Here is a 26547-nt window from a genome sequence, read left to right as displayed (position 1 = left end):
TCAAGTTTCTATGGCTCCCAATTCCCAAGAGACGCAAGGCCTGCTGGGAAGCAAGGCATGGGGTAAGTCATGTGCAAGAAGGTGCCCGGTTGTCACAGATCATGGGCAGGGAAGGTTCCCCCAGACTAACCAGGGCTCTTTCTCCTCCATCAAGGTCAATGCTGAGGCCATGGTCTCAAAGCAGCAGAAGGCAATGACAGAGGTGGGCTCTGACCGCCCAGCCAGGACGGCGTCGGAATCCTGGGCAATGCCCACCCCGCCCCCGACCCCCAGCCCAGGAACAGGGTCCCTTCGGTAGTGGTGTCAACACCTGTCAGGTGTCAGGTGGATGGGAGAGGACTAGGGGGTACTTACCTTTTCCTGAGGTCCCCGGGGCCTTCCCCTCACGGGGGATGTTTGTTCTCAGAGAGGAGGGACAAGGATGTTAGGGTCCCAGTGCTCTCAGGGTCTGACCAGGGACCTAACGCTTGGGATTTGGGAGATGTTGAGGCCTGTGGGAATGACGGTGGCCCCACCTCACAGCCTGGCCCACCTCTCTGTGGCCCAGCAGAAGTGATGGGTGGACCCCGAGCCATGCAATGCGGGGCCGCGACCCCCAGTGGCTGGTGTGCAGGCACATGCTTTAAAGTGAGTCCCTGGAGGCCTGGCCGTCCGACCACATTTAGTACATAGTCCGTGTCTGCACGAGAGCTTCCTAAAACCACCTGGAGAACTTGTCAAGCTTCAGCTGGAGCCACTGGCCATGAGGAAGGATCTCCCAGGGGTAGGAGCGGCAGGCCTGCATGTGTGTCTCTAGGAGAGGAAGCAGCTAACGGGCCCACTTGGATGAATGTGTGACTAAGCCCGGCACCCGCGGGCTCCGGCCCGGCAGGGAGCTTGGGAATCGGATCCAGTTGATCCCTTCCTCTCCTGTAACCTCTGCGGCTCCTGTGCTTGGCAGAGAGCCGTGGTTTGGGTTCCTGGAGGCCTCCGCAGAGACGGACACCTGGAGGCATCTCCTTGGCCAGGTGGAGAGGCGGAGAGTCACACACTGAGGAGGCAGGTGGGAACCAGGCCCAGGCCCAGGCCCAGGCCAGCGACAAGGCTCCTTTCTCCGTCGTTTCCGGTCCTTGCTTCGCTGCCTCACTGCAGGCACTGGTCGGGCTGATGAAGGCGGGTGGGCGGTCTGGCTGGGGGCAACCGTCCTGCTGTGTAAGCGCTGGCCCTGGTGGGCCTGGGGTGAGCTCCTGCCACAGCTCCCCTCACTCAGGGCCTCCCATCTTAGGAATGGGCTTCTGCTTCGATTCCTAACTGCATGCCTGTTCCCCCTGGGGCTGCAGACTGCCTGCTTCCACCCCCCAGGGCAGGTTCCATCCCATCCCAACACCTGCTTCCCCAAGAAGGGTACCTGGAACCCTGGCTCAGCGCCATGCCCCCGGGGAAGACCCCCTCCGTGCGCCCAAGCACAGGGCCCTGCGGCCCTGAGGGTGGCAGCCAGGAGCACCAGTCCCCATCTCAGGCTGCCTGCCTGCCTCCGCCCTCACCTGCCCCAGGGCCAAACGCAGTTCTCTTTGCAGGGCCTCAACTTTCGGCCTCGGGCAGCTTCGCTCTGACTCCCGGGGAGGGTGCTTCACGTTTGGCGCTGGATTATGCTTCTATTTCCAAAGGCCAGTCGAGAGCTGTGGAGACTGTGGGTGTGGCCTCCATAACTCTAAGGCTGGGGGCCCTTTGAAAGCTCTCTCCAGGTCTAGGTCAGCGAATCAGAAGTCTGTCTGTCTCAACATGTGCTCCATCCGTAGACATGACCATCTGCACTGTCGGTCTGTCCATCCACCCACCCGCCTGTCCTCTTTCTGAGCCATCTCTACCGGAGAAACCCTCTAAAGCTGTCCGTTTCAAGGCTCTTTTCTCTCTAAAGTTCACCCGCTCCTTCTCCCACTGATGCCCCTCACCCCATGTTTGCAAGATGGGAGGAGGCAGCCCTCCCTTCCCCTTCCCCTGGGCGCCATCCCTGCTCGCCCCGCCCCGCCGCCTTCTTCGACCCCGGCCCCCTGGAGGGCAGGCCCGAGGTTTCTTGGGTCCCTCCTGGGCTTGAAGGTGCAGCTGCCCCTGCAGTCACCTCTCGTTTTTGCCTCGCACCCCCTAATTCGCCGATTAACAAAGATGTGCTGCGCCCTGAAGTCAGACACCTCAGTCAACGATGGGTGCTGATGCTTTTACTTAAAAAGGCTGCTTGCTTGCTTTTCTCTCTGCTGTCCTTCCCTCTCCCCCATCCCTGTGGCCCGGCAGAAGTGCTGGGTGGACCCCGAGTGGGACCTTCCTGGGACCCCGATGGGCTCATCAGGCCCTCTGAACCCTGGCTTCCTTTCTCCCTGGAGCTGCCACAGGCTCTCTGAGAGGCGAAAGAAAACCACAGTGAAGGGCAGAAGAACTTTGAGATTCTTGGGCATCTGGGTTCTCCCTTTGATGGGGGGTGCAGGCCACGGTGTGATTGGGGGTGGCCGTGAGGGGACCGAGACACTGCCCAGGTGCTCAGAGGAGCTCTGTGGCCCAGGCCACCCTCTGAGAGTCACACTAAACAGGTGACCGATTCAGCAGGCAGCCTTGGACGCGCAGAGCTCAGCAGAGGAAACGCACACCCTTCTCAGATCACGAGACACCATCGAGGCCCTGTTCTCTGCAGCGCGCAATAGTGGTTACGGGTCTCAGATCAGCAAGGCCGTCCCTGCATGACTTGGACCCACCCATCGTCTGCGACCTCCATCTAGGATGGGTGTTTGAGCCTCTAAGAGGGCAGAACCTCTCCTCCCTGAATCCACGACAGGCCTTGGGCTGGTAGGAATGAGGGGATGGGGGTGCCTGCCCTCTCTAGGTGTCCACCCTAGCGGGGGGCTGCCGGTGGGTCTGTGAGACCCGAGGAGGGAGGTGACTCGGGCCAGCTGATAGAGGTGTGTGAGGGCAGAGGCCACGCTGAAACGTTCATTGTGGGGAATCCTGCCCTGGCCTGGCCCTTAGCCAGCTCCCACAGAGGCTGGGAGAGAAGAGGCAGCGTTGCCTCGGGGGCCCAGGCAGCAGGCCACCTGTTTGGAGAGGCCCTGAGCTGGGAGGGTCTGAGGCTGGATATACTGCTCCTCCCCACAGAGTCCCCCAAACATGGCACTCCGCGAGTCTACCGCACCCCAGCCCTGGCGCTGCAGCATCTGAGCTCATAGAAGCCAGGGAGGGAGGCTGCGGGGAGAGGGCAGTCCTTACACCAAGCCCCTGGTCTCCCGGGACCCATTCAGCCCCTCCAGCTGGTCCTCTCCATCCTGCTCAGCCTCAGCATCCAGCTCTGCTTTCGCACAGCTTCCCGGCAGCGGGCTGCTGGGGAGGCACGGGAAGAGCCGGCCTTCCTGCTTCATTTCCGCCAGCTCCTTGGCACAGCAGCTGGGCGTGTTGGTCTCATAGGTGTCATGGAAGGTGTTGTAGTCCACCTCATAGAAGCCCTTTTCCAAGGTGAGGACTGGTGTGAACCGGTGGCCCCAGAGCACCTCTGTATCCATGTAGGAGCTCCGTGCTTGGCAAGTCATGCCTGCAGAACAGAGAGTACATGTATTAGGACTGGCCACAGCCGTGCATGCAGCCAACCATGCAGTTATCACCCATATATTCATTCATTCACCCATCATTCATCTATCCATCCATCATCCATCCATCATCCATCCATCCATCCAACCATCTAATCACCCATCCATCTACTCACCCAATCACCCATCATTATCTATCCATCCATCACCCATCCAGCCACCCACCACCACTTGATCATTCATCGAGCATTTGCTGAACATCTACTTTGTGCTAAGCTAAATAAGCTACTTTGTGCACACCTGAGGGAAGCTCAAGGTGTGAGACAGAAAGTAACAAATTAAATGCAAGATTCTGGCATGGGTTCCTGGAGACTGGAGCGGATAATTCTGGAATAGCCGGAGCTATGGACATGGTTCCTGAAAACAGCATTGAGGTCTAGAGGAGTGAGAAGAAAAGAGGTGGGGAAAGAGCTTGAACAAAGACATATTCAGAGTGATTCAGAGTGAGTGCACACGGAGAAGCAGACAGGCATTTAGGACACATGGGGATTGTTTTGAGTAGACACATATGGGCAGAAAACTCCTCTCTTTCCCTCCTCTCTCTCTCTCTCTCTCTCTCTCTCTCTCTCTCTCTCTCTCTCACACACACACACACACACACAGCCGGCTCCTTGATGGGAGCATGCTCCAATGCCTCTGCTCCCTGTGCACTCGGCCCGGTAAGCCCGTGTTATTTTGGGGTGTCACTTGCTCTCAGGAGAGGGGGAGAGGGAGGGGAACTGTGTTTTATGGGCCAGGAAGCCTCTGTGCTCAGGGCAGGAAGAAGGCCCCACTCTGATACGGAGTCTTCTGCCCACGGAAGGGACGAGCCAGCGCTCTCGGTGGACTGGAGGAGAGGCCCCCAGCTTGGCCTTTGGCGGGAGGGAGTCTCAACAAACCCGTGCAGGTCAGAGGCTGCTTCCCAGCAGTCCGTGCTCCACACTGGGCCACCCCAGTGCACCCTGCCCACCGCAGGCTCCGGCGTCTGGACTGCTCTCTGCCCTAGGGGTGCGGGAGGTGGCTGCCTGGGTCAGGCCTTGCCATTTAGTCGTTGCCCCTCGTTGTCCAACCCCCAGGGTGAGCAGAGCTGTGGAGCCCAAGTTGGGTACCAAGCAGCCTACCAGCTGTCAGGAAAGACAGCGGGCAGAGCCTCCACAGCGCCTGTGGGTCCAGCCTCTGTGGCTCTGCCTGGTCTTCTGTCCCCATCCTGGGTGGACAGGGGGTGACCCTGCAGCTAGAGAGCCCACCTGTGCCCCTCGTGGTCCTCTTCCAATGCATTTGGAAATGGCAGGAGCCCCCACCCCCCACCCCCGGTGCCAGGCACGATGCTGTAGATGTTTTTTCATTTAATCGTTCAATCCCCCAATGACCCTGTGAGATTGGAATCCTCATTGACTGACAGCTCTCAGAGGCAGGTGATAGCAGAGTTGTGCTGGGCAAACCCGGGCCTGAATCACAGCCCACACCGGGCTCTGTACATGTGGCCATCAAGCCATAAAAGTCGTTGATCGGGGTAGATATGGGTGGTCTCCCTCCTTCATCTCCCTGGCCTCCCTGCAGCTCCAAGGACAGCAGCAAGGGGAGCCCAGGTCATGGCAGGGGAGAAGGTCCCCAGAAAGGCCGAGTCAACTGCAGGCCACTGACTTTGAAAGAGACCAGATGACCAGAGTCAGCTGTGCAGGCTCCAAACCCGCTCCCTCTGCTTCAGGTGGCAGTGAGGGTGGCCAGGGGGGTGGCCAGGGCAATGCCTGCCTTCCCATTTGTCCCCATGGGTCTGATCTGACCCCTCATTCGTGGCCTTGGAGTTGAGCTCCTCCTGCAAAAACTCAGCCTGTGTTCTGACCCTGAGCCCCGCACCAAGCGCAGCACAACCTGTGCGCCCCAGCCGGGCTGGAGGAGGCCTCTGGCACCCTGACTGCCCTCAGTCCCAGGGGCTCCCGCAGCTGCCGCCCCATGCTGCCTAGCCCGGCTCTGCCCAGCAGATGGCCAAGCGGCCTGGCTGCTCCGGCCCCTGGGACCCATTAGCATCCCCAGCCACGTCCCAGTGGCTCCGTAGGGGAGCTCTGTGGCTGCCCCCGCCTGGCTCGCCCACCCAGCAGCCAGCTTTCTGGAAGGTGCGGACGGCTTGTTTGGCCGCCGGTGCGACAGGCCCCTAAGATTTGGGGCAGTGTGGTGTGGAGGACCAGGCGTTAGATCTGTAAGTGTAGGCCTGGGTGTGACCACCTCGTCTGCTGGAAGCTGCCCCCTGCAGATGGAAGCCAGCCCTGCGGTGTTATTGCAAAAATGAGAAAAATGTTTCTACAAATAGAGTTTTTTTACAAGTGCTCCGTCTACTCAGTGAAAAAAGGATAAAGTAGTAAGAGGAGTGAGGGGAGGTGACTAAGGAGCAGGTGCGGGTGTGGCTAGAAGGCCCCTCATTCAGGGGGTCCGGCCACGGTGGGTGTGGGGCTTGGACTCCTCCAACCAGGACTCCCCAGACCCCCACACAGAGCTCCGTGTGGCTGAGGAATGAGGACACTTGCGGCTGCCAGCTGCCTATCAGAGTCAACAGCTAGCAGGGCAGTGCCAGGCTGTCTGTGGAGAGGGCATGGCTTGGGCATACATGGATGTGGAGAATTCTCTGCACACCCAGTGTTCACTGAGCCGGAAGCTGGGGGCAGGCTGCTGGGGGCAGGGGGAGGAGCTAGAAGAGCCCCCCTCCCACAGGTCTGGGACGTAGGTGTCTCTTCAAAAACAGAACTCCGAGCCGGGCCTGCATAGCTCAGTGGTTGAGTGTTGACCTATGAACCAGGAGGTCACAGTTCTATTCCTGGTCAGGGCACATGTCCGGGTTGTGGGCTGGATCCCCAATGTGGGGCGTGCAGGAGGCAGCCGATCCATGATTCTCTCTCATCATTGATGTTTCTATCTCTCTCTCCCTCTCCCTTCCTCTCTGAAACCAATACAAATATATTAAAGAAAAAAAAAAGATTCTGAGACTTGGGGAATCCCCGAGTCTGGGGAATCCCCGAGTCTGGGAAATCCAGCTCACTTTCTTCACCAAGCAATTCACAGCATGGAAAGACACCATCAAGTCCCATTGTTAAGAATCAGGTCCCCTTTTTTAACCCCGTGTTCCCCAAAGTCATTTGATCACACCGCTCCTCTGAGATAGACACCTGGGCCAGGTTGGGAGGAGGCAGGCGGATTAGCCTGTTGGAAACTCGTGACAATGTTGGGGTCCCTGCCTCGGTGTGAATCTTGACCCTACAACTTGGTAGCACCTCTCCTGCACAAATAACAACACGTCTGCCTGTGCCTGTGTCCTAACCTGGGACCCACGGAACACTGTCTCCTAGGGGTGTGGGAGGGCATTAAATGAGATCTTACATGTTGGAAGTTCAGAGCTGGGCCTGGGCGTTGGGAGGGTTCGATGAACCCCAGCTGTTGCTATTACTTGACCTTGAGCAACAAGGTCACACTTTAGGGAGCGGCTGGCGGACTCTGCCAGCTCAGGATTCTCGGCAGGAACCTCCACCCTCTGCAATCCCAGTGGCCTAAGCTCCTGGGCGTGGGATGGCTAAGAAAGACGAAGTGTCTTACCTGTGGCCTCCACCATCCCTTCCAGAATGACCACGATTTCAAACTCCTCTTGACCCAGCTGGGCCCGAGACATCTCCCAGAAAGGGCTCTTCTCGTTGATCTCGTGGGAGATGATGAGCGGCGACACGAGGAAGAGGCGGTCGTCCCCGGTGTCGAAGCCCACGTTGATGTCGGTCTGGTTCAGGGGGATGAACTCCCCCTCTTTGGTCTGCCGGGACTTGATGAGCTTGGCCCGGATGGAGGCCTCCACGATGTGAGAGTTCCTGAGGTCCCCCACACGGAACATGAGGCAGAGCTTCTCGTCCCGCATGGAGATGACCGCGTGGTTGGAGAACATGAGTGTCTCGGCTCTCTTCTTGGGCTGACTGATCTTGACGAACATGCAGCCCACCATGAAGGCGTTGACGATGGAGCCCAGGATGGCCTGCACCATCAGGAGGATGGTGCCCTCCGGACACTTCTCCGTGATCACCCGGAAGCCGTACCCGATGGTGGTTTCCGTCTCAATGGAGAACAGGAAGGCCGACACGAAGCCACTGAGGTTTTCGACACAGGGAATCCACTCTTTGTCCCCGACGTGGTCCAGGTCGCCCCGGATGTAAGCGATGAGCCACCACAGGAAGCCAAAGAAGAGCCAGGTGATGGTGTAGACCATAGTGAAGACCAGCAGGTTGAAGCGCCACTTGAGGTCCACCAGCGTGGTGAAGAGGTCGCTCAGGTACCGGTAGGTCTCCTGGACGTTGCCATGGTGCACGTTGCACTTGCCGGTCTTTTCCATGTAGCGCTGGCGTGGCTTCTTGCCCTCGGCCAGCAGGCGGGTGTGGTCCGTGGCGATGGGCACGTAATCGCGAGCCTGTTTGGGGATCTTCCTGGGGTCTCTGGGAGGGACTCCAATCTCCATGTTCTGGTTCATAGCATTCCTGGAATCCCCAGCCATCGCTGGGACACCTGAGTTAAAAATAAAGACATCGTCGTGAAGTGGACTATTCTGATTCTTAGAGAAACACTACTTCAAGGTCACTCCCGCCTCTGAGCTCACCAAGGCCTCTCTTCTATGTACAGTCGACCAGACTGTGGGATTCTCAAGGGAAGGGTACATGTTTTCTTAATGATTGACTTGTATCCCTGGTGACTAGTACAGGGTCATTGAGGTATAATAGAGGGTCAATAGGTGTTTGTGGAAGGAATCAACGAACAGTTCCTAGGTGCAAAGTAGACACGATGTGGTTAAGGGAGTTAAAGAAATCTGGGAGCGATTTAAAAAATTACAATTGCAACAACTTACCAAATTCTTCCCAGAGCCCACATATTATACATGGACTGTCATTTGTATCCACAACAACCCATCGGAGTAGGATCCCGTACTGTCTGTCATAAATACTGTATTGTTTGCTTACCCATCATGCTCATTTCTAATAGTCTCTTTCCCTCCATTAGAATGTAAGCTCAGTGGTTGCCAGAGGCAGGAGGGAGAGGGAGGGAATGAAATGGGTGAAGGGTTCACCCGGCTGGTGGCTGGCGTGGCTCAGTGGTTGAGCGTCAACCAGTTACTAAGAGGTTGCTGGTTCAATTCCTGGTCAGAGCAGATGCCTGGTCAGGGCACATGCCTGGGTTGCGGGCTCAGTCCCCAGTGGGGACCTTGCAGGAGGCAGCTAATCAATCTCTTCCTCTCTTTCATCGATGTTTCTATCTCTCTATCCCTCTCCCTTCCCCGCTCTCTCAAAATGTGTGTGTGTGTATATATATATATATACACGTATACATATGTATATATATATATATATTTAAAGAAATAGGTGAAGGGTTCAAAAGGCGCAGACTTCAGTTATAAGGTAGGTCCTGAGGGTGCAGTGTCCAGCATGGTGACTATAGGTAACAACGCTGCATCGTATACTTGAAAGTTGCTGAGAGAGTAGCTCTTAGATGTTCTCACAGAAGAGAAAATACTGTAACTGTGTGCTGAAGTGCTAAGGACGGTACCTAGACTTACTGTGATGACTTTGCATTGCATACACATATCAAATCATTATATTGTTCACCTAAAACTAATGCCATGTTCTATGTCAGCTGTATCTCAAAAATAAACTTTTTAAAAGGCTGTAAAACGTTTTTGGCGTGTGAGCTGCGCTTGAAAGAAACACCCAGAAGCTGTGGTACTGGGTCTGATTCCCTGATGTTCTGCTCACACCCGTTTCAGATGCTAGAAGATTATCTCTGATCCTCACAACAAAGCTATCGGACCAGAGCAGGTATTCTCTCTCCAACCTTCCGATGAGAAAGGGAAGTTCAGGCAGAGAGTGGCTGAGCGAGGTTTGGGTCTCGGTTTCCGCTCGCCAGCACCCACCATACGTGGCCCGCAGAGTGGATGTTCTATGGCTCCTGCGTAGACTGATGAGCTGCTCCCTCCAGAAAGTTCTATGACCCTCCGATCCTGGGAGAAGCCACCTCGGGGACTGGGGCTGCTATCATTCAGTCCTTCTTCCTCTTTATAAACAAGCTTTTTAAATTTTTTATTTCCTGGGGTCTCGCCTTCCCCAGAAACTGCATCTCCAATAGAACAACCCGGATGAATGTCCCCTAATCACGGAGCCAGCTGCCTCGGGTGACGCTGGCAGACCCTTTCCTCTGCTGATGGGGGATGGCAGCAGCTTCCAGATATCTCACTGAAGGGCACAGGAAGGGCTGTCTGTGTCGGGCATCTGTTGCCCACTCTGCACAGGGCCACCTGCTCCGGCTCCCGGACGCGACAATCACAAAGGCAAATGAGGGATGCGCTCGGTGCTGTTTGCAGGATCCCAGCGTGAGTTTGCTCTGCCCCCAGGCAGGAGACTTTTACGGAAAGCCCGATGGGAGATGTCCAGAAACAGTGAGACCTGCCAGGAATCCCAAGGCCCCGTGCACCCCTGGGACCTCAGCGGCTGGACCCAGATGAGGCCTGAGGGGAGCACTGCTGGGGCTCCCCAAGCCTCTGAAGCTGGGCAGGCAGGCGCGGTGCCCCCCAGAGGAGTCCGTGGCCGGGGCACCTGGGAAAGCGCGCTCTGCTCTCCTGCCCTCAGCTCTTCGGGGAAAACAGCTTTCTGCTGATTTTCTGCACTGTTTCCTCTTCATTTTTAAACACACCATCATATATTCTTGGAGGCGGAGGCCTTGTGCTGTCCTGGGAGCAGAGAAAGGTTTTCTAGGGCACTCGGCCCAGATGGGAAGCCGCTGGCGTCCAGCAGATGGGAAAGGAGGCTTCCTCCAGTCCGGTCCTGGGGCGCGTTCTCCCAGGGGCTGGAATTGTCTGCGGAAGCGGCTCCTCGCTCAGCCCAGGTGAGATCCGAGTCTTACTCAGCTGCTCTTGAAAGAAACACCCAGAAGCTGTGGTAGTCGGTCTCATTTCCTGATGATGTCAGGCTTGCTCTGGGATCCAAAGACACGGTCCCTACCTGCCTCGGCCTCAGTTTACTGCTATAAAACGCAAATACTGCCCTCCCCGATTTGGCTCAGTGGATAGAGCGTCAGCCTGTGGACTGAAAGGTCCCAGGTTCGATTCCGGTCAAGGGCATGTACCTTGGTTGTGGGCACATCCCCGGTGGGGGATGTGCAGGAGGCAGCTGATCGAGGTTTCTCTCTCATCGATGTTTCTAACTCTCTATCCCTCTCCCTTCCTCTCTGTAAAAAAATCAATAAAATATTAAAGAAAACAAAGAATGTGAATACTATTTTCTGCCCGTCCAGCCCTGGGGGCCATTATGGGGATCCAGGGAAAGAATGTCTGACTATGAATGTAAGTATAAATGTAAATGCATATGCATCAATTCTCCTTGAATGGACACGTAATACAATATTCCATTAGCCCCATTTTACAGAGGAAGAAAGAGGCCTCAGCATCGGAGAATGGAAAGCACCCCATCCGCTACCCCAATTTGCAGGGCAAGCTTGGAGCTGAAAGGCTTGGAGCCTCTACTACCCAGATATCTTCAAAGAAAGAAGAGCAAGTGCAATACCCATTTTAGAAACCTTAGCCTCCAGGGCTGTGGCCCATCGAGTCAAAAGACTATTCAGGGGCAGTGAGATTCTTTTTATTGAGATATAACTGGCATATCACATTGCATTATGAGATGTTCAGGAGCCATTGTATTAATTTCTGCATCTGTTCAGCAAGCATTAGCTGAGCCACGACTACAGTCCATCTCCTGTGCTAAGAGCTGGAGATAAAGCACTGACTAAGGTAAACACAGATGCAGGCCTGTGTAGTTGATACTCTAGCTCTGCCCCTTTGAACCCAGGGGTCGGTGGGCACTGCCTGTGGAGGGAGGAGCAGGGAGAAAGGCGGTGACTGGCCTGGTTGGGTACCACACCCAGGCTCCAAGGGACCAGGGAGAGGCACCCATTTGAGCAAATCCTGTTAAACCTCATCAAGCCCCGCCTTGCTCTTCATCTTCAGTCCTTCCTGTGTCCCCGAGCGGGAAGCTGTGTCAAGACACGATTAAAGCTCTGGGGAAAAATGTCCAACAAAGTGGTTTAATCTCTTTGATATAAAAATACAAGGGAATCAAAAGAGGCAACGTCAAAGGAAGTTGTGTTTTAAGAGATATATTAACGAATGTCACGTCCATTGCGATGGCTGTCAGTGTGAAGAATTCCAACCTCTCCCTCCCCAGTGAAGGAAACTCTTGAGGACGCTCTAGACCAGTAATGGCGAACCTTTTGAGCTTGGCATGTCAGCATTTTGAAAAACCCTAACTTAACTCTGGTGCCGTGTCACATATAGAAATTTTTTTGATATTTGCAACCATAGTAAAACAAAGACTTATATTTTTGATATTTATTTTATATATTTAAATGCCATTTAACAAAGAAAAATCAACCAAAAAAATGAGTTCGTGTGTCACCTCTGACACGCGTGTCATAGGTTCGCCATCACTGGTCTAGAAAGTCAGGAGTTTGACAGGAGCTGCCCTGGGGCGTCAGCAGGGTTTCCTGAACAGGACACTGGGCTGGGGGGCTTGTCTCAGACTCAGTTTCTCTTTCGTGGAGATGGGAAGTGCCAACATCCCCGTTCTCTCCTACACTGGGTCCAAGTCTGCATTCCCTGAGACGTGGGACACGGGGTGAGGTTGGAGGAAGAGTGGATATACTCAGATCTCACACGGAGCTATTTGTATGCGGTTCTATAGGAATCTCCATGGCTGTACTGGTTGTTAAGACATGAAAATCCTCCAAACAGGTTGGTGAGTAGGCTGCCCCAATGCCCTCAGAGGTCCTCCAGGTGAGCAGGCAGCCTTAAAGGAGTGATCACAAAATCAACCAATGAAGGACATAGAAACAGAGGCGTGGATACATGGAACAGACCAACAGCTGTCCAGGGGCGTGGGGGAGGGCAGCTGGATGAAATAAGGTGAAGAGAGTAGCCAAAGAACATATATGCATAACCCATAGACACAGACAACAGTGAGATTTATGGACCCAGCACGCTTCCGCTGCGCCACTCTGCTGCCTCAGACAACAGTGAGATTTAAAGTGTGAAAACCCCTTGGAAACTGCAGCACAGAGTCATTCAGTCGGTCAATCAGTGAAACCCCCATTGGAGAGCTGCTGTCCGTGAATGCTGTGTGGGCGCTGTGCTGGGTGGGTGCTGAGTGCTGGGTGGACGCTGTGCCGGGTGCTGGGGGCGGCAGGAGTGGGGCAGCGCTGCACCAGCCTCCCCTCACTTTCCATCACAGCATCTTGTTAAATGCAGACTCTGATTCAGCAGGTCGGGGGTTCCCAGTGTGGATGGAAAACCTAAACCTCAGGGCGCCTCCCCAACTCAGAGAACACACAGGAAGGTCAGAATGCAAAAATCCCTAAGCAAAAGCGCGTCCTGGCGGGCAGTCACTTCCTTGGCCTGTAGCTTCCTGGACAAGGGTCAGTCTTCGCCTGAAGGGAGCCTGTCTGTTGTCCTGTGCAGCTAAGGGATCAGGCCTCTGAATCTCAGAGAACTCCCCTTTTCCAGACCTCCCAGGGCACAAGCCCTGGCACCTGAGCAGAGACCACAGAGCCCTCACTGTTCTCGCGTTCCCCAAATACCATCTCCACCTGCTGTCAATGTTAACCATGAACTGCCCCTCACCCCGGGTGTAAAAGAAGGATGGGCTCTCCATTTGCCTTTTTAGCTGATCCCAGCTGATTCCCTGCTTTGCTTTCTCCCGCCCCCTTCATCTACCACCCACGGATACCATGTAACCCCCCTACATCCCCTCCTTTGATTCTAACGTATAAAATAAGCTGTAAAACTGCCATTCTCTGGAGCATTTTTTCAATCCACTGAGATTTTGCTTCCTGGCAATTGTCATCAATCTGGCTCAAATGAACTCGTAAAAACTCTACCGGTTTGGACATTTATGTCAACTCCTGAACCTGCAGTTTTTCAAGAAACTTCCAGTGATGTGGATGCCGCTGGTCCTCAGTCCAGTCCCCACCCTGGTCCTCCGTCCAGGCCCGTCCTAATCAGCTGGGAGCTGGGCCTGTGACCCAGGCCGGAGAACCTGACCCCAGGCTAACAGGCAGCCTGGGCCAACAGCCATGGCTCTATTTTCTGCCTTCGAGGAGCTCATGTTATGGCTGGTAACACACAGGCAACAATCAGTGCAACACAGAGTGACAGAGAGCCAGGGGCAGCTCTAAGCTCTGGGTGGCCAGGGTGGACAGGAGGACCCTGGGTGGCCAGGGTGGGCAGGAGGAGCCTGGGTGGCCAGGGTGGGCAGGAGGAGCCTGGGTGGGCAGGAGGATCCTGGGTGGCCAGGGTGGGCAGGAGCCGGGGAGCCTGGTGTAGGAGGCTGAGAGGAGCCTTCCTGCCCTGAGAACCTGGGAGCAGACAGCATCACCCCAGAGGCTCATTTATGGGGCACCCAGTGTGTCCTCTCCGCTGGGTGCTGTCCATGCACTGTCTCCTTTAACACTTACGTGGAGGAAGTCCAGACTGGTGGCCTCCTTTACAGACCACAAAGGCAGTGACTTAGTGACTCGCCTAAGGCCACTCCCTTATTAAGCGGCAGGACCTGACTCCACAGCCTCCCATGGCAGCACTGCTGCCTCTGAGGTGGCTCCTCCTCCACCCTTGGGGTTTGACCAGCTCGTCAATGGTTCCGAGCCTCTGGGCTCAGGCCCTGACACACGTGGCCAGGAGGCAGCCGGATGACACGTGCTGATCTGTGCCAGGAAACCAGTCTATGATTTACTGGTCTGTGCCTCATGGCCAGGCTGCGCAGCAGGGCTGGGGCCACCACCTTCTCCCTGCTGGGGCCACCCCCTTGCTCCTGCTGGGGCTGAATCCTCCCCCACCCTCCTGCTTTCAGCCAGAGCTAACAGCCACCTCTTAGTGCTTACAGCTGCTCCTGGATTTTTCTAACTACAGTGGGGCCTTGACTTACGAGTGTCCTGACTAATGAGTTTTTTGAGATACCAGCTGTCCTCGGCCGATTTTTTGCATTGAGTTGTTAGAGTAATTTGAGTTAGCGAGCTCCTTAACGAGCTCGGTCTCGGAACGAATTAAACTCGTAAGTCAAGGCCCCGCTGTACAGCAATATTTGCGCCCCCAGGTCCCTAATTGCTCCAAGGGGCCAGGGTGTCCAGGTGTCCCAGTGAACATCTATTGTCCTGGAATAATCAGAGTCCCATTCACTCCCAGGAGTGTCTCTGTTTAACAGTATGTCCCCTTATAAGGAAGAGACCACTAACTGACAGCCGCCAATTTCATTCCTAACAACTCGTGGCTGGATTTGACTCCATCTAAGGTGTGTCTGCCTCTGTCGGGAGTGGGGTGAACATCGTCACTCGTGAATGTTTCAGCTGAGTGGGGTGTGCAGTGTAGTCACCAGACCCACGAGGTTGGTACCAAGCTCTGCCGCCTACAGAGGCCGAGGAGGGAGGCCAGTGGCCCGAGCGGCTTCTTCTTTCAACACAGACACCGCAGGTGCTTGCTGATTGAATGAGACACTTTTCCTACTTTAATTCAAATGTGAGGTCTTGATAAAGAAAAAAATTTTAAAAGGTATAATTCTCTTTATTTTAGGAAAAGCAATTATATGAACACATGGTAAATGCACCCAAAACTTGCTCTGGGTTTGGGGCACACAATAGGGAGTGGTGGGGACTGAGGTGAGCTGAACACACATGGAGTCTAGGTACGGAAGCTCTAGCCATGCAAGGATGTGGAGCTGGTGCTGCAAGATCTCCCGCTTTCTTTTTCCAGAAAAGCTAGAAATGACTTTTAAACATGAAATTCCTTTTTGAAAAAGAAAATATCGACAACGAACTCATCAGTTTTGAAACAGCGAGCCAGCCTAAGAAAATATATCCGTGAGTCAGATTCAGTCTGTCAGCTGCCAACTTACACTCTGGGAGGGGCCTTTCCTCACAGGCACACGCCGGGCTGTACTTTGAGTTTGGCCGAGCGTGGTGTTAAGAGTCGTGGCGACGTCGATACATTCTCCCCCAGCTTTCCTGTTGGCACTAATGAGTCTGCCACAAACAGCCCGTCAGAGTTCTCAGCACAAAGGAAGCCAGGAGGCCAATCAGGGACTCACACACCATAGCAGAGAGGGGGGCCTGCCATGGGCTGCTCCCTAGTCCCCACCATCCTGGTTCCCAGGTCCTAGCCAGCCTGTCTCTGCGTCCATAGCCTTGTCCCCTCTCCCTTCGTCCCTCCATCGTGCAGGTGGCTGCCATGACCCCAGAGCATCGGCTGCCTGGCTGCCTTCTCGTCTCCAACTGCACCCCGTGCAGACTCGCTGCTGAGGGCGGTCTGGGGTAACCAATCGGGCCTCCACGCCACTGCTGGTGGAGGTGGTATCAGTGCTGAGAGATTGCTGGCTATAAATACCTCAGAGAAGGTGGAGGGGGCCCCTCTCTACAGGAGGGGGGGCCAGGCCACTTCCAAGGCCGTTTCTGGCTCAGATGTAATGGATGCTGAGTGCCAGCGATGAGGGCATCCTGGGGAGACAGGGCTGTGGGGCTGTGTGAGGGGTGGAGGGAGACCACGTGGGCTGGTTTTATGCCCAGGATGCTTCTGGCCGTCAGGGGTTCACGAGAGCGTGGTGTGGGGCGAGACTACAGTGTTTTGGCCTTCTTACTTTTGCTTTTTAAGCTTAACTTATTTTCTTACTTTTGTTTTTTAAGCTTACTCTCTGCGCGCGCCTTGGAGCCTCTTTTCACCTGACCACTTTTTTTTTTTTTTAATATATTTTATTGATTTTTTTACAGAGAAGAAGGGAGAGGGATAGAGAGCCAGAAACATCCATGAGAGAGATCGATCAGCTGCCTCCTGCACGTCCCCCAGTGGAGATGTGCCTGCAACCAAGGTACATGCCCTTGACCGGAATCGAACCTGGGACCCCTGAGTCCGCAGGCCGACGCTCTATCCACTGAGCCAAACCGGTTCGGCCACCTGACCACTTTTTTAAATTCCCCCGAACTCAGTCCTGTTCAGACGCCACTTGTTACGGTCAAAGGTGATCCGGAGGGGGGGGGGGGTGTGAAAGGATTGAGAAAAGACAGACAAGAGAATGAAAGCTGGGTCTCGGTGGGACGCTGCTCCCTGATGAGGAGGCAACGCCAGCGCCCACAAACCGTGTCTTTATTTTATAGCAGATGCCACGAGGCAAAGTAGGGGCGTGATCATGTTGTTTACAACCCTCTCGTGAGTTTCAACCTCACTTAACTACACACACCCGAACTCTACCACAAGGCACGTGGGGCTATGTGTTCGGACCGTAGGTTCAAGCTTACCACCACAGCCGTTGGCTATGATTGTGCTGAGAGGGCCCTGCCCTCCAGCTGGGACTTTGCACGTGGCGATGAGAGGGCCCCGTATTTTCATTAGTCCGGGGCTTGAGCCTGGCCAGAACACTGCAGCAGCACCCTATAGCTCGGGAATGTACCCTCCTGTCAGCTCTGCTCGAAGCCGAGCACCTGGGAAAGGGGTTCAGTGGAGGTCTGCCCTGGCCCTGGTGGCTTGGGCAGCCCCTCTCTGGATGGCAGGAGGGTCTCCTGGCTGTGTGAGGGGGTGGGCTAGGAGCAGGGCGAGGGGCTTTCGGTGGGACCTGGAGCAGGGACAATGTGGGTGAACGGACTGTCAGATGGGACACTTCTCCAGGATGCCCCTGCTCACCATGTCCTCACGCTGAGCTGCTGAGGCCTCTGCAAGGGGCTGCTGGGTAAGGCAGGTGACAGGGTCCCGGGGACCAGGGCTCTGATGCTGAGAAGGACCTTCTCTGGAGCCTCACAGGTCTCCCCTCCTAGGGCCTCCGTCCTGGGGCCGCCTCTGTCCCTCCAAGGGCAGCCCTTGAACCTGGTTCTCAGTGAAGTCAGGGTGAGGATGGGGGTGCAGGACTTAGGCCACAAGCTCATAGGGACCATGTGTCCCATCTGCGCCACTTTGCCTATGCCCCTTGCACTCTTTTTGCTTTTGGTTTGAACATATGTTCCGTGCATGTCCTGCAGCGGGCTGTGCTCACTGGGTTTCTTTGCACAGTGTCGCCGGAAGTGACGTTTCTGTGTGTGTGGCTCCGCCCTGGCTGTCTTCCCTGTGCTAATTCATGTATTCATCTCAGCTTCCCTATGGAGTGAGCACACGTGTGCACTGTACAAACAAGAAGACCGTGACGCCGCGGAGGCAGGGACTGGCCCAGGTCACATGGCTTGTGAACAACACAGGCCTGGCTGCTGCAGCGCCCAGGTTCCCCCACCCTCCCGCTCGATGCCCATCGAAGTCCAGAGCATGAAACAGCCAGACCGTGGTCCTGAAATGTAACCCTGACTCTCCTGGCCCTGAACCCCACCACCACCACCCCCCGACCAGGTCCCTACCCAGTCTCCATCCATTATAAGAAATGGAATATCCACAGGAATCATACAGTCAATGAAATAGCTGCCTTTTGATCAGGAAGAGCCTACCCTACCACATACCAGTATAATGCACTTAGCCCCTTACCTGAATTGTTACAGGTTAAGAGCAGGTATGAAGCATGAAATAATCCCAGTGTTACTATTACATGGACTCATCATGGTCGCTTGCATCTCTGTGGGTCCTCTCAGAACTCACGGGTTGGCTCATGAGAATCCTATACGATTAGTCCCATGTTTCAGTTGGATAGTGTGGCTGGTCCAGGGCACACAGGTGCTGGCCAGCTCCCAAGATGATGACATTCTGGACACGGACACACTGAATGTGCGCAGTCTTACGTAAGGCAGACACTGAGAGATTTAACAAGAGGTCCAGCAGGGGGTCCTGGCTTTCAACTGGACAGTCAAGGGGGCTGGTCGGTGCCACCAAGGGCTCCAGAAAGCGAGCCTGGGGCCTTCAGAGCCTCAGGCAGCCCAGAGAAGGGGCAGATAATTGGGAGCTCATTAAATTGCATCCTCGGAGGATTCTCCACCACATTCTAAGGAAGCAATAGCCGTGTGCATTGTCTTTGGTGTCTGAAGAGAAACGTGTGTGCGCTGTTAGAAGTGCTGTGGGCTAAGCCCCTGCTTGCTTTGTCATTAAAGAAACAAAAGTACTGAGAGTTCACTGGGAGGATAAAAAGGAAAAAGAGAGGAGGATTAAATGGTGTTTCGAGGCAGGGCTTTTAAAGGAAGACAGAAATCCTGTCTGAATTGGGAGCAGACGGATCCAGCCTTTGCCTGAGGAACTCAAATCTTTGGGGAAAAGAAGATAGAGACAAAATGATCGTTTTGACGCCGTTTAAAAGGTGCATTGGAGTATATCTAAATGAGTCCCAATATATTCAGCAATTTCTAAAAGGCCAAAATTAGGCCTAATGCAAGGTATGGAGTGTGGAAGTGAAAGGCTTAATCACATGTGAGTACCTTTCAAGCTAATTATTGAACCAATGCACCTATGGAAGAGCAGTTATGAGGCATGAAATAATACCAGTATTACTATTACATGGAATCATAGCTATATTCATGTGTAGCTAATTATTGAGCCACTGCACTTGTGGCTAAAGCTCTCGACTGTCTGGCGCACACTTGCTGTAGGTGGAATATTTCATTTCCCTCCCTGACAGGCTGCTGTGGGCCACTCGTGGGCATTATACCTACTCAACTTAACACTTAGCCATGGCAGTCGAGAGCCTTACCTTTGGAGATGTGTAAAAAAAATGATGAATAAAAGAGCATGGAAATCTAATTTATTTTCCATTTTCCCCCCAGGTTTGTACCTGTTTATCCAGTACTTTTCCTTTTAAGCCTGTTATGTCTTTGGAAGTGAGCGGCACAGTGATGCTACATTCTCTTCATTGTAACCCTGTGCTGTGAGTATGTATTCTGCATTAAATAATAAAGGAGATGAATAATTAAATCAAAATGAAAAACCACTTGTTTCCTCTCTACAGCCCAAGGGACACATTTCTTGGGCTAGTGCCAATTTATCAATGACAATTAGGGAATTAGAGATGGGAGTAGTGCAGAGAAGACAGGATGGAGAAAGCAAGAGGGTGTGAACATGAATATGCTTATATGCAAGTAAAAAGATGGGAGGTGGTAGAAGGTCAGTGAGCCAGTGAGAAAGGACCAGAGACGTGGGGCATCCTGGGTAAGATTCTAATCATGATAGCTGAAGTCTCTGGGGGGTCACCATATACCAGACTGCATTTTCAATGCTTTTCGTGTATTAAGTCATTTCATCATTTCAGAAAAGGTATGAGATAGGTTCTTCTCATTTCATAGATGAAGAAACTGAGGCACAAGACATGGTGAGTAAACTGCTCGTGTTGTTGATCTGGATTTGAACCCAGGGTGACCAGCCATGAGGTCAAACTCCGAGTTTGAGAAAAACAAGGAAAAGAGAATGCCCCGAAATGACTCAATACACAGTGAATGAGACAAATATCCTGGGAGAATGAATGAAACAGGAAAAGCCAGTGAGATAAGAGAAGAACAGAGTGAAGAGAATTAGAAAAAGGGGTTGAGAACGAAAGAAGGTTAAGAAAACAATGAAAAGAAAAGACAGTGGAGAGAAGTGAAAGTGAATGTGGGCATCAGAATGAGAGTTGGGAAGAAGAAAAGAGCTGAGTAGGTAAGAGAATCAGTCAAAGGGAAATAAGTCATTGAACACTTAGAGCCAGCCACTTCTCATTTGCTGTCTTATTGTACCTTTTCCATGCCATTTCATGGTAGTAGTAGTATTATACCCATTTTACAGAAAGTAAAATGAAGGTCTGAGAAACTAAGTGATATGCAAAGGGCACACAGTTCATCATGGCAGATCAAAAAGAACTGCTGTAAACCATACATGCTGATGAAAGACATCAAAGAGCATCTGATTAAAAGGAGAAACCAACTGTGTTTCTAGATGTGAAGACACAAGCCAGTAAAGATGTTAATTCTCCCGAAATTGATATATAGATTTAATGTAATTCCAATAAAAAATTCACATGAGCTTTTTTTTTAGCTATAGATAAGATTATTCTAAAATCTATATGAAAGTCAAAGGCGCTAGAATAGGTAAAACAATTTTGAAAAAGAATAAATGGATGAAAGCAGTCTACTCAATTTTAAAGCATTCTATAGCTACAGTGATAAAGACTCTATGGTATTGGCAAAGGGACAGATATATAGATCAATGAAACAGAACAGAGAACCCAGAAATAGACCTTCACAGATATGCTCAATTGATTTTTGACAAAAGTGTGAAGGGAATTCAGTGGAAGAAAGACAGTCTTTTCAACACATGGTACCAGAGGATGGACAAAGAAAGTGAACCTTGACCCTTTAAGCCTCAGACTTTATATAAAAGTTAACTCAGAGTGGATCATGGACTTAAATGTAAAGAATACAACTATGAAACTTCTAGGGAAAAATATGGGAGAAACTCTATGAGATCAACAGCAGGCAAAGAGTTCTTAGGCTGAAAACCTGACCCGTAAAAGAAAAAACTGATAAATTTGGGCCTCATCAAAATGAAAAACATTTGCTCTGTAAAAGGCCCTGTTAGGAAGATGATAAGACAAGATGCAGAGGAGTGGCCCCGACAAGTGGGTCACAGCGGATGAGTGTGAGAGACTGGGCACTTGTCATGATCGCTCCTGTCCCTCCCCTCCATGTCCCTTGTCACCCCCACCCCAGCCTCTGGCCACCAGATGGGTTGACCCTTGGTGACTAGGAGGTGCTGTTGCCACCTGCCACGGCCTTTGCCCCTGGCCCCCTCGGGTCTGGAATGATAATGGAACCCACGTTGGCACACGGTTGGGTTCCCCAGGGTCATGTGCTGAGGGTCTGGTTCTGACATTTAACTTAACACGGCTGTTGGCAAGGGCCGCTGCCAGCTGGGCTCCAGGGACGAGAATAGCTCCCTTATCAGAATGTCAAGGTGGGAGGAACAAGATAAGCTGTGCTGGGCGGGCAGGGCTGGGAAGGGGAAGCTGTCCCCTCTGGCCTTCTAGAGAAAGCCACTGCACAGCTGTCTTAGAAAAACACATCCAGGTATTTTCTTCCCAGATGTCTCCCTCTAATTCTTTACATCTGCACTCAAGTTCTTCTTATCTTGTCTTTAGGAAAAACAGAAAAATTCCTTCATGGCTGACGACTGTCTCAATAGCCATCTGACGACGGGCCCTCTTAGAAGCACTGCTGGCTCCCAAAGGCCTGCCTGTCGCTCTGACCCTGGAAAGGGCACCTGCCAGCCACGGAATGGATGCCTGGGCTCCTCCCTCCTCTCCATCGTCCTCACCCCCCCCCACCCCCCCAGCCTAAATATTCCACCAGTATTGCTCAGAAAATGCAAGCTTTTTTTTTTTTTTTTAAATCCTCACCCCAGGATATTTTTCCATTGAGTTTTAGAGCGAGTGGAAGGGAGAGTGGAAGGGAAGAGACAGAGAGAGAGAGAAACATCTATGTGTTGTCTCTCGCACGCGCCCCAACCAGGGCCAGGGATCAAGCCTGCAACTGAGGTACGTGCCCTTGACCAGGAATCGAACTCGGGACCTTTCAGTCCACAGGCCAATACTCCACCCACTGAGCCAAACCAGCTAAGGCAGAAGATGCACGCTCTTGATAACATTCTCCTAAGCGGAAGGCATAACCCGGCTCGAATGATCACATTCCAAGATTTTCAAAACTGAATGATTTCTGGCACATTTTAGGTGATCAAATCAATGGCTGACAAACTGATTTCAAACCAAAATATAGACATAGACGTGGCTTTGAGGTATGTGCGTGCTCAGTGCACCCTTGGCGACGTTGCCCACAGGTGTGGAGAGGCAGGTCACTTTAAGAGCAAATGAAACGTGGTGAATGGACTCTCGGTTCTCTCGTCTGCTGAAGGGTTAGCTGCATCGCAGGTGACCAGAAGCCCCTTCCGACAGAGGCCCAGGCAGGCGCTGGCAGAGGCCCCGGAGGGCGCCTGCTGCACACTCTGCGGGCAGTGAGGCTGAGGGGGTGTGTGGCAGGGTCCACGAGGCCTCTGCTGGACCACAGCGGACAGAGCTCTGCGCCTCTGGGGATGTGCCCACAGGCTCAGGGGCACCCATTGCTGGGGATGCCACTGGGACCCCACTTCAGCGCCAGAGAAGGCGGCGCCTCCCCTCCCCTAGCTGGATGGTGCTAGGCTTTCTCTGCTTAATTAATTATGTTAATTAAGAGACTTAATTATGTTACTTAATTATGAGACACACTGTGAGGATGCAGCACTGAACAGTGGCTTTTGGAGAGGACAAGATCCCCTGTGGCTACGGGACCCCCTCTCTGTCCGAGAGCTGGTGAATCTAGACCAGGGCTGGGGAGGAGCGGGCACTGTGGGGGTGGGGTGGGGTGGGCAGGACAGCTCTCTCTGGGATCGCTCCCTTCCGAAGGCGGCCCTGCTGCTTCTAATAATTCAGGCCGCTGTCATCCGTTATTATCAATCTCATAATGAATGAGCAGCGGCTGACAAGTCATAAACACTTGGTAATGCCCCGCACCCCTAATTCCTCCCAAGGCAAAAGAATGCCCGTCTTTTTCCAGCCTTCGCTTATCCGTCTCTACCCTGGGAACTTAGTTTCAGAGTTTGGGTCCAGGATGCTGGGGGTTGGGATGGGGTGAGGTAGAGGGAGGCGCAGCGGGAAGAGCAACGGCTGGGAAAAGACTCGATCCCATGGCAAATACACACGCCTAAGGTCACTCACAGCGAGCGTCTGATAGGTGACAGTTCCTTGCTATTATTGCTGAGAAGCACATGCCCTGCGCCCTTGTGCCCACGGCAGGCCTGGCCTCCCAGGTCACAGCGGGAGTTTGGGGTCCCCGTGCAGCTGCCCCAGCTCTATGTGTCAGCGCCGGACCATACTCTAACCCAGTGATGGTGAACCTTTTGAGCTCGGCGTGTCAGCATTTTGAAAAACCCTAACTTAACTCTGGTGCCGTGTCACATAGAGAAAGTTTTTGATATCTGCAACCATAGTAAAACAAAGACTTACATTTTTGATATTTATTTTATATATTTAAATGCCATTTAACAAAGAAAAATCAACCAAAAAAATGAGTTCGCGTGTCACCTCTGACACGTGTGTCATAGGTCTGCCATCACTGCCCTAACCGCCTCTCTAACCCTTAGGCCAGGGCCCGTGCTGGACCATGGATCGGCTCTGGGTTTGAAGCTGGAGGACAGGGAGTGGAGTGCTCAGAACTCTCCAGGCTTCCGTGTCATCCACCAAACCCGTGAAATAGCTGACCTCTACCCCAGGACGGGTCCCAGATGAAATCAGGTGCGTGTGTCCAGCCCGGGACGCGGTGCCATAAATATGAGCTTCTCCCCCCGCCCCTTCCCACGTGGGGAGCGCTGTGTGAGCCAGAGAGCCCCGGGGTGCAGAGCTTCCTGGTGAAAGCGGGTCTGTTTCGGAGTGAGACCCAGGTGGGAGTCTCTCTGTAAGTTGCGAACATCCCAAAGTTACTCGGCCTCCCCTGAGCTGCGGCGAGTCCTCCCCGGAGACCAGGGGTGATCATTTCTGTTCCATTCAAAGGATCAAAAGAGAGCGACGTACTTGGCACAGCCCGACCCAAATCAAACACGGACGTGCCCACGGGTGTTGCCGGACTGGTCTTCCCTGACCCGACGCCGGGGGTGAGCCCTGGACCTTTGAGGCTCAGATACAGTCTGGGGAGCCTGTGCTACATAGGCCCCGGGAAGAGAGGCCTGTCTGAAGGGAGGCACAGCCCAGGGGACCCCTGGGTTTGGGAAAATGGGAACAAGGGCCATGCCCTTCCCTGTTCCCTCTCGCTGTTCCCTCTCCCTGCACTTGGACCCTGGCCCCTGGCCTTGGGGCACCATCGGAAAGATGTTTAAAGAGAGAGAGGGACGCACGCAGGAAGTGACCGGGCACAAAGGGGCACACACAGCAAGGCCACGCAATCAGTTTGGCCAGGCTTGAAAGCCAGCAAGATGAAGCTGAGGATCTAAGGCTGAGGGAGCTCACCCCCACCCCAGCCCACTGCACCCTCTGCACCCCCACCTGAAGGCAGAGTGGCCTCCCGGGGTGTGATGCCCACCTGCCCCCTGCCCTGGCCTCTAACACCCCTGAGGGGGGCCTGGGGGGGGGCAGGAACCCCTGCTCCAGGGCCAGGACAGAGATGGACAGAGCAGTGGACAGCCGTACAGTCCTCCGAGGGCCAACTCCCAGCCAGACTGCAAGGCTGAACTTTGGACCCACCCTAGACCCTCCCTCGTTCCCATCAGCTCCCCCCACAGGCTGGTTCCCGGTCAAAGCTAGTGGCTCAGGGCACCGGCTCCTCAGCGCTGCTGGGGGAGGAATGGAGGAGCAAAGGAAGAGAACTTACTTGTTGCGGTGGCTGCTTCCAAGTGGCACTGATGCTAACTTCTGGGGTGTCCCCTAGAGGCGGGGCAGGGGCGGGCGCGGCCCTGGAGGGGGCTCTGAGGCCCCAGCCATCACCACAGCCTGGGTCACTGCCTCTCCCTGCCGGGTCCTGCTGGCAGAGGCTTGCAAGCCATCCTGTCCCTTCCCCACCAGCCCCTCCGTCGCTCCCTCCTCCGACAGGGACTGGAGGCTCCTCTCTCTCTCTCTCTCTCCCCTCCCTTTCTCCCTCCCTCCCCTCCACTCTCTCTCCCCTGTTCTCCTCCCCTTCTGCCTCCTGTATGAACGGACTTCTGAGTAATAACCGATTTAAAGGGCCACACGCACCGCAGCGGGTGGGGGTGGAGGATGGGGACCAGGTTCCCACGTGACCAGGGGATACCGTCAGTTCTGAATGACTCGGAACCTGCCAGGTGGAGGGAGAACCCGAGGGGCGGGCGGGCGGGTCTTCGCTCCCTCCCCTGGCTCGCGCCATGTCCCGCTGCACTCACGGGGGTACTGGGTGTGCCCCTGCTCCTGCAGACGCCCAGGGCGGAGGTTCCCCGCGCCCATGTGTGCATGCGTGTGCGCCCGCGTGTGCATGTGTGCGCGCGAGTGTGTGCATGAGCGTAAGCGCTCGCGGTTGCCGGTGTGAGCGCGCGGTGGAGCCGACCGAGGGAGGGAAGGACTAGGAGGGCAGGGATGGTGGGTCGGAGCCTGGGAGGGGCTGCTCAGTGCTCCGCGGGGCTTGGAGAGAAAGACTGGAAGGTGCAGTTGCGTGTCTTTAGCTGGAACCGAGCAGCAGGGAGAATTGCCTCGGGGAAGCCTGGGGAGCCACAGCCTGGACGCTCTCGCTCTTGCGGGTGGCGGGAGGGTCTGGGGCGCCCCGACCGTTGGCTGGAGGGGGAGCCGGTCCAGAGACAGGAAACAGGTCTGCTGGTGCCTGCGGGGGCTCTCTGCTCCCCCCCTCCTCCGCCCCCCGCCCTGGCGGCTCTCTCCAGCGACAGGTGGCCCGAGGCTGGGCTGGAATAGCGGGAAGTGCTCCCTCCGCTCACAGCGCCGCGCGGCCCAGAGGGAGAGTCCCAGCTGAATGCTCATCGGGCTGGGCCGGGCCACTCCCTCCCTCCGGGTTCCCGCCGAGGCCAGGAAAGAGGAAGGCAAGCATTTTTTTTTCATGGATTCGAGCTGCTTGGCGGCTGCAGACTCCACAGCCCTGCAAAGGGACAGGTTTCTCTGAGGACTGGTGCACTCGGTGGCCCTTCCTAGCTGATGGTGTTCCCTCGGGCCCTGCGCTGTCTGTTGCCAACTTTCTGGGTTCAATGCCCCTGAGTGCGTCTCCCCTGGGTGGGGAGGTGGGGGGGGGGAGCAGGCACAGCTGATGCAGCCTGTGAGACCAGTGTCCCCCAGATCAAAGGCTCCTCCAGGCAGGGGCTATGCCTGTCTCTTTCTCTGCTGTGTCCCTGCACCGGGTACAGGTGCTCCATGAATATTTATCAAGTGAACACTGTCAACAACAAAAGGCGGATGAAGTTCCAAGGGGACAGACGCTGGTCGCTGGGACGGGTGCACCAAGCCTGTAAACACAGCAGCCT

At 54.3% G+C, this 26547-nt stretch overlaps 1 protein-coding gene across 1 annotated transcript; it reads right to left on the bottom strand.

Annotated features, from left to right (window-relative positions):
- Positions 1 to 3227: 3227 nt before the first annotated feature.
- On the bottom strand, positions 3228 to 25213 carry KCNJ5 (potassium inwardly rectifying channel subfamily J member 5). The gene is made up of 3 exons (XM_059675933.1): positions 24942 to 25213; positions 7167 to 8114; positions 3228 to 3550 (listed from the first exon to the last, which is right to left on the bottom strand). The coding sequence occupies exons 2-3, from the start codon at positions 8101 to 8103 to the stop codon at positions 3228 to 3230; spliced, it is 1260 nt and encodes a 419-aa protein (XP_059531916.1). The 5' UTR covers positions 8104 to 8114; positions 24942 to 25213.
- Between the last annotated feature and the right edge of the window lie 1334 nt (positions 25214 to 26547).

Source organism: Myotis daubentonii, chromosome 19, assembly GCF_963259705.1.
Source record: "Myotis daubentonii chromosome 19, mMyoDau2.1, whole genome shotgun sequence".
Lineage (NCBI taxonomy): Eukaryota > Metazoa > Chordata > Mammalia > Chiroptera > Vespertilionidae > Myotis > Myotis daubentonii.
The sequence above is the reverse complement of the archived record's forward strand: the minus strand, read 5'-3'. Positions and strand labels throughout refer to the sequence as shown.

Coding starts and splice junctions, on each gene's coding strand:
- KCNJ5 (XM_059675933.1), bottom strand. CDS start 8,103: ATGGCTGGGGATTCCAGGAATGCTATGAACCAGAACATGGAGATTGGA. Junction 3,551..7,166: donor AGGGATGGTGGAGGCCACAG/GTAAGACACTTC, acceptor TCTGTTCTGCAG/GCATGACTTGCCAAGCACGG.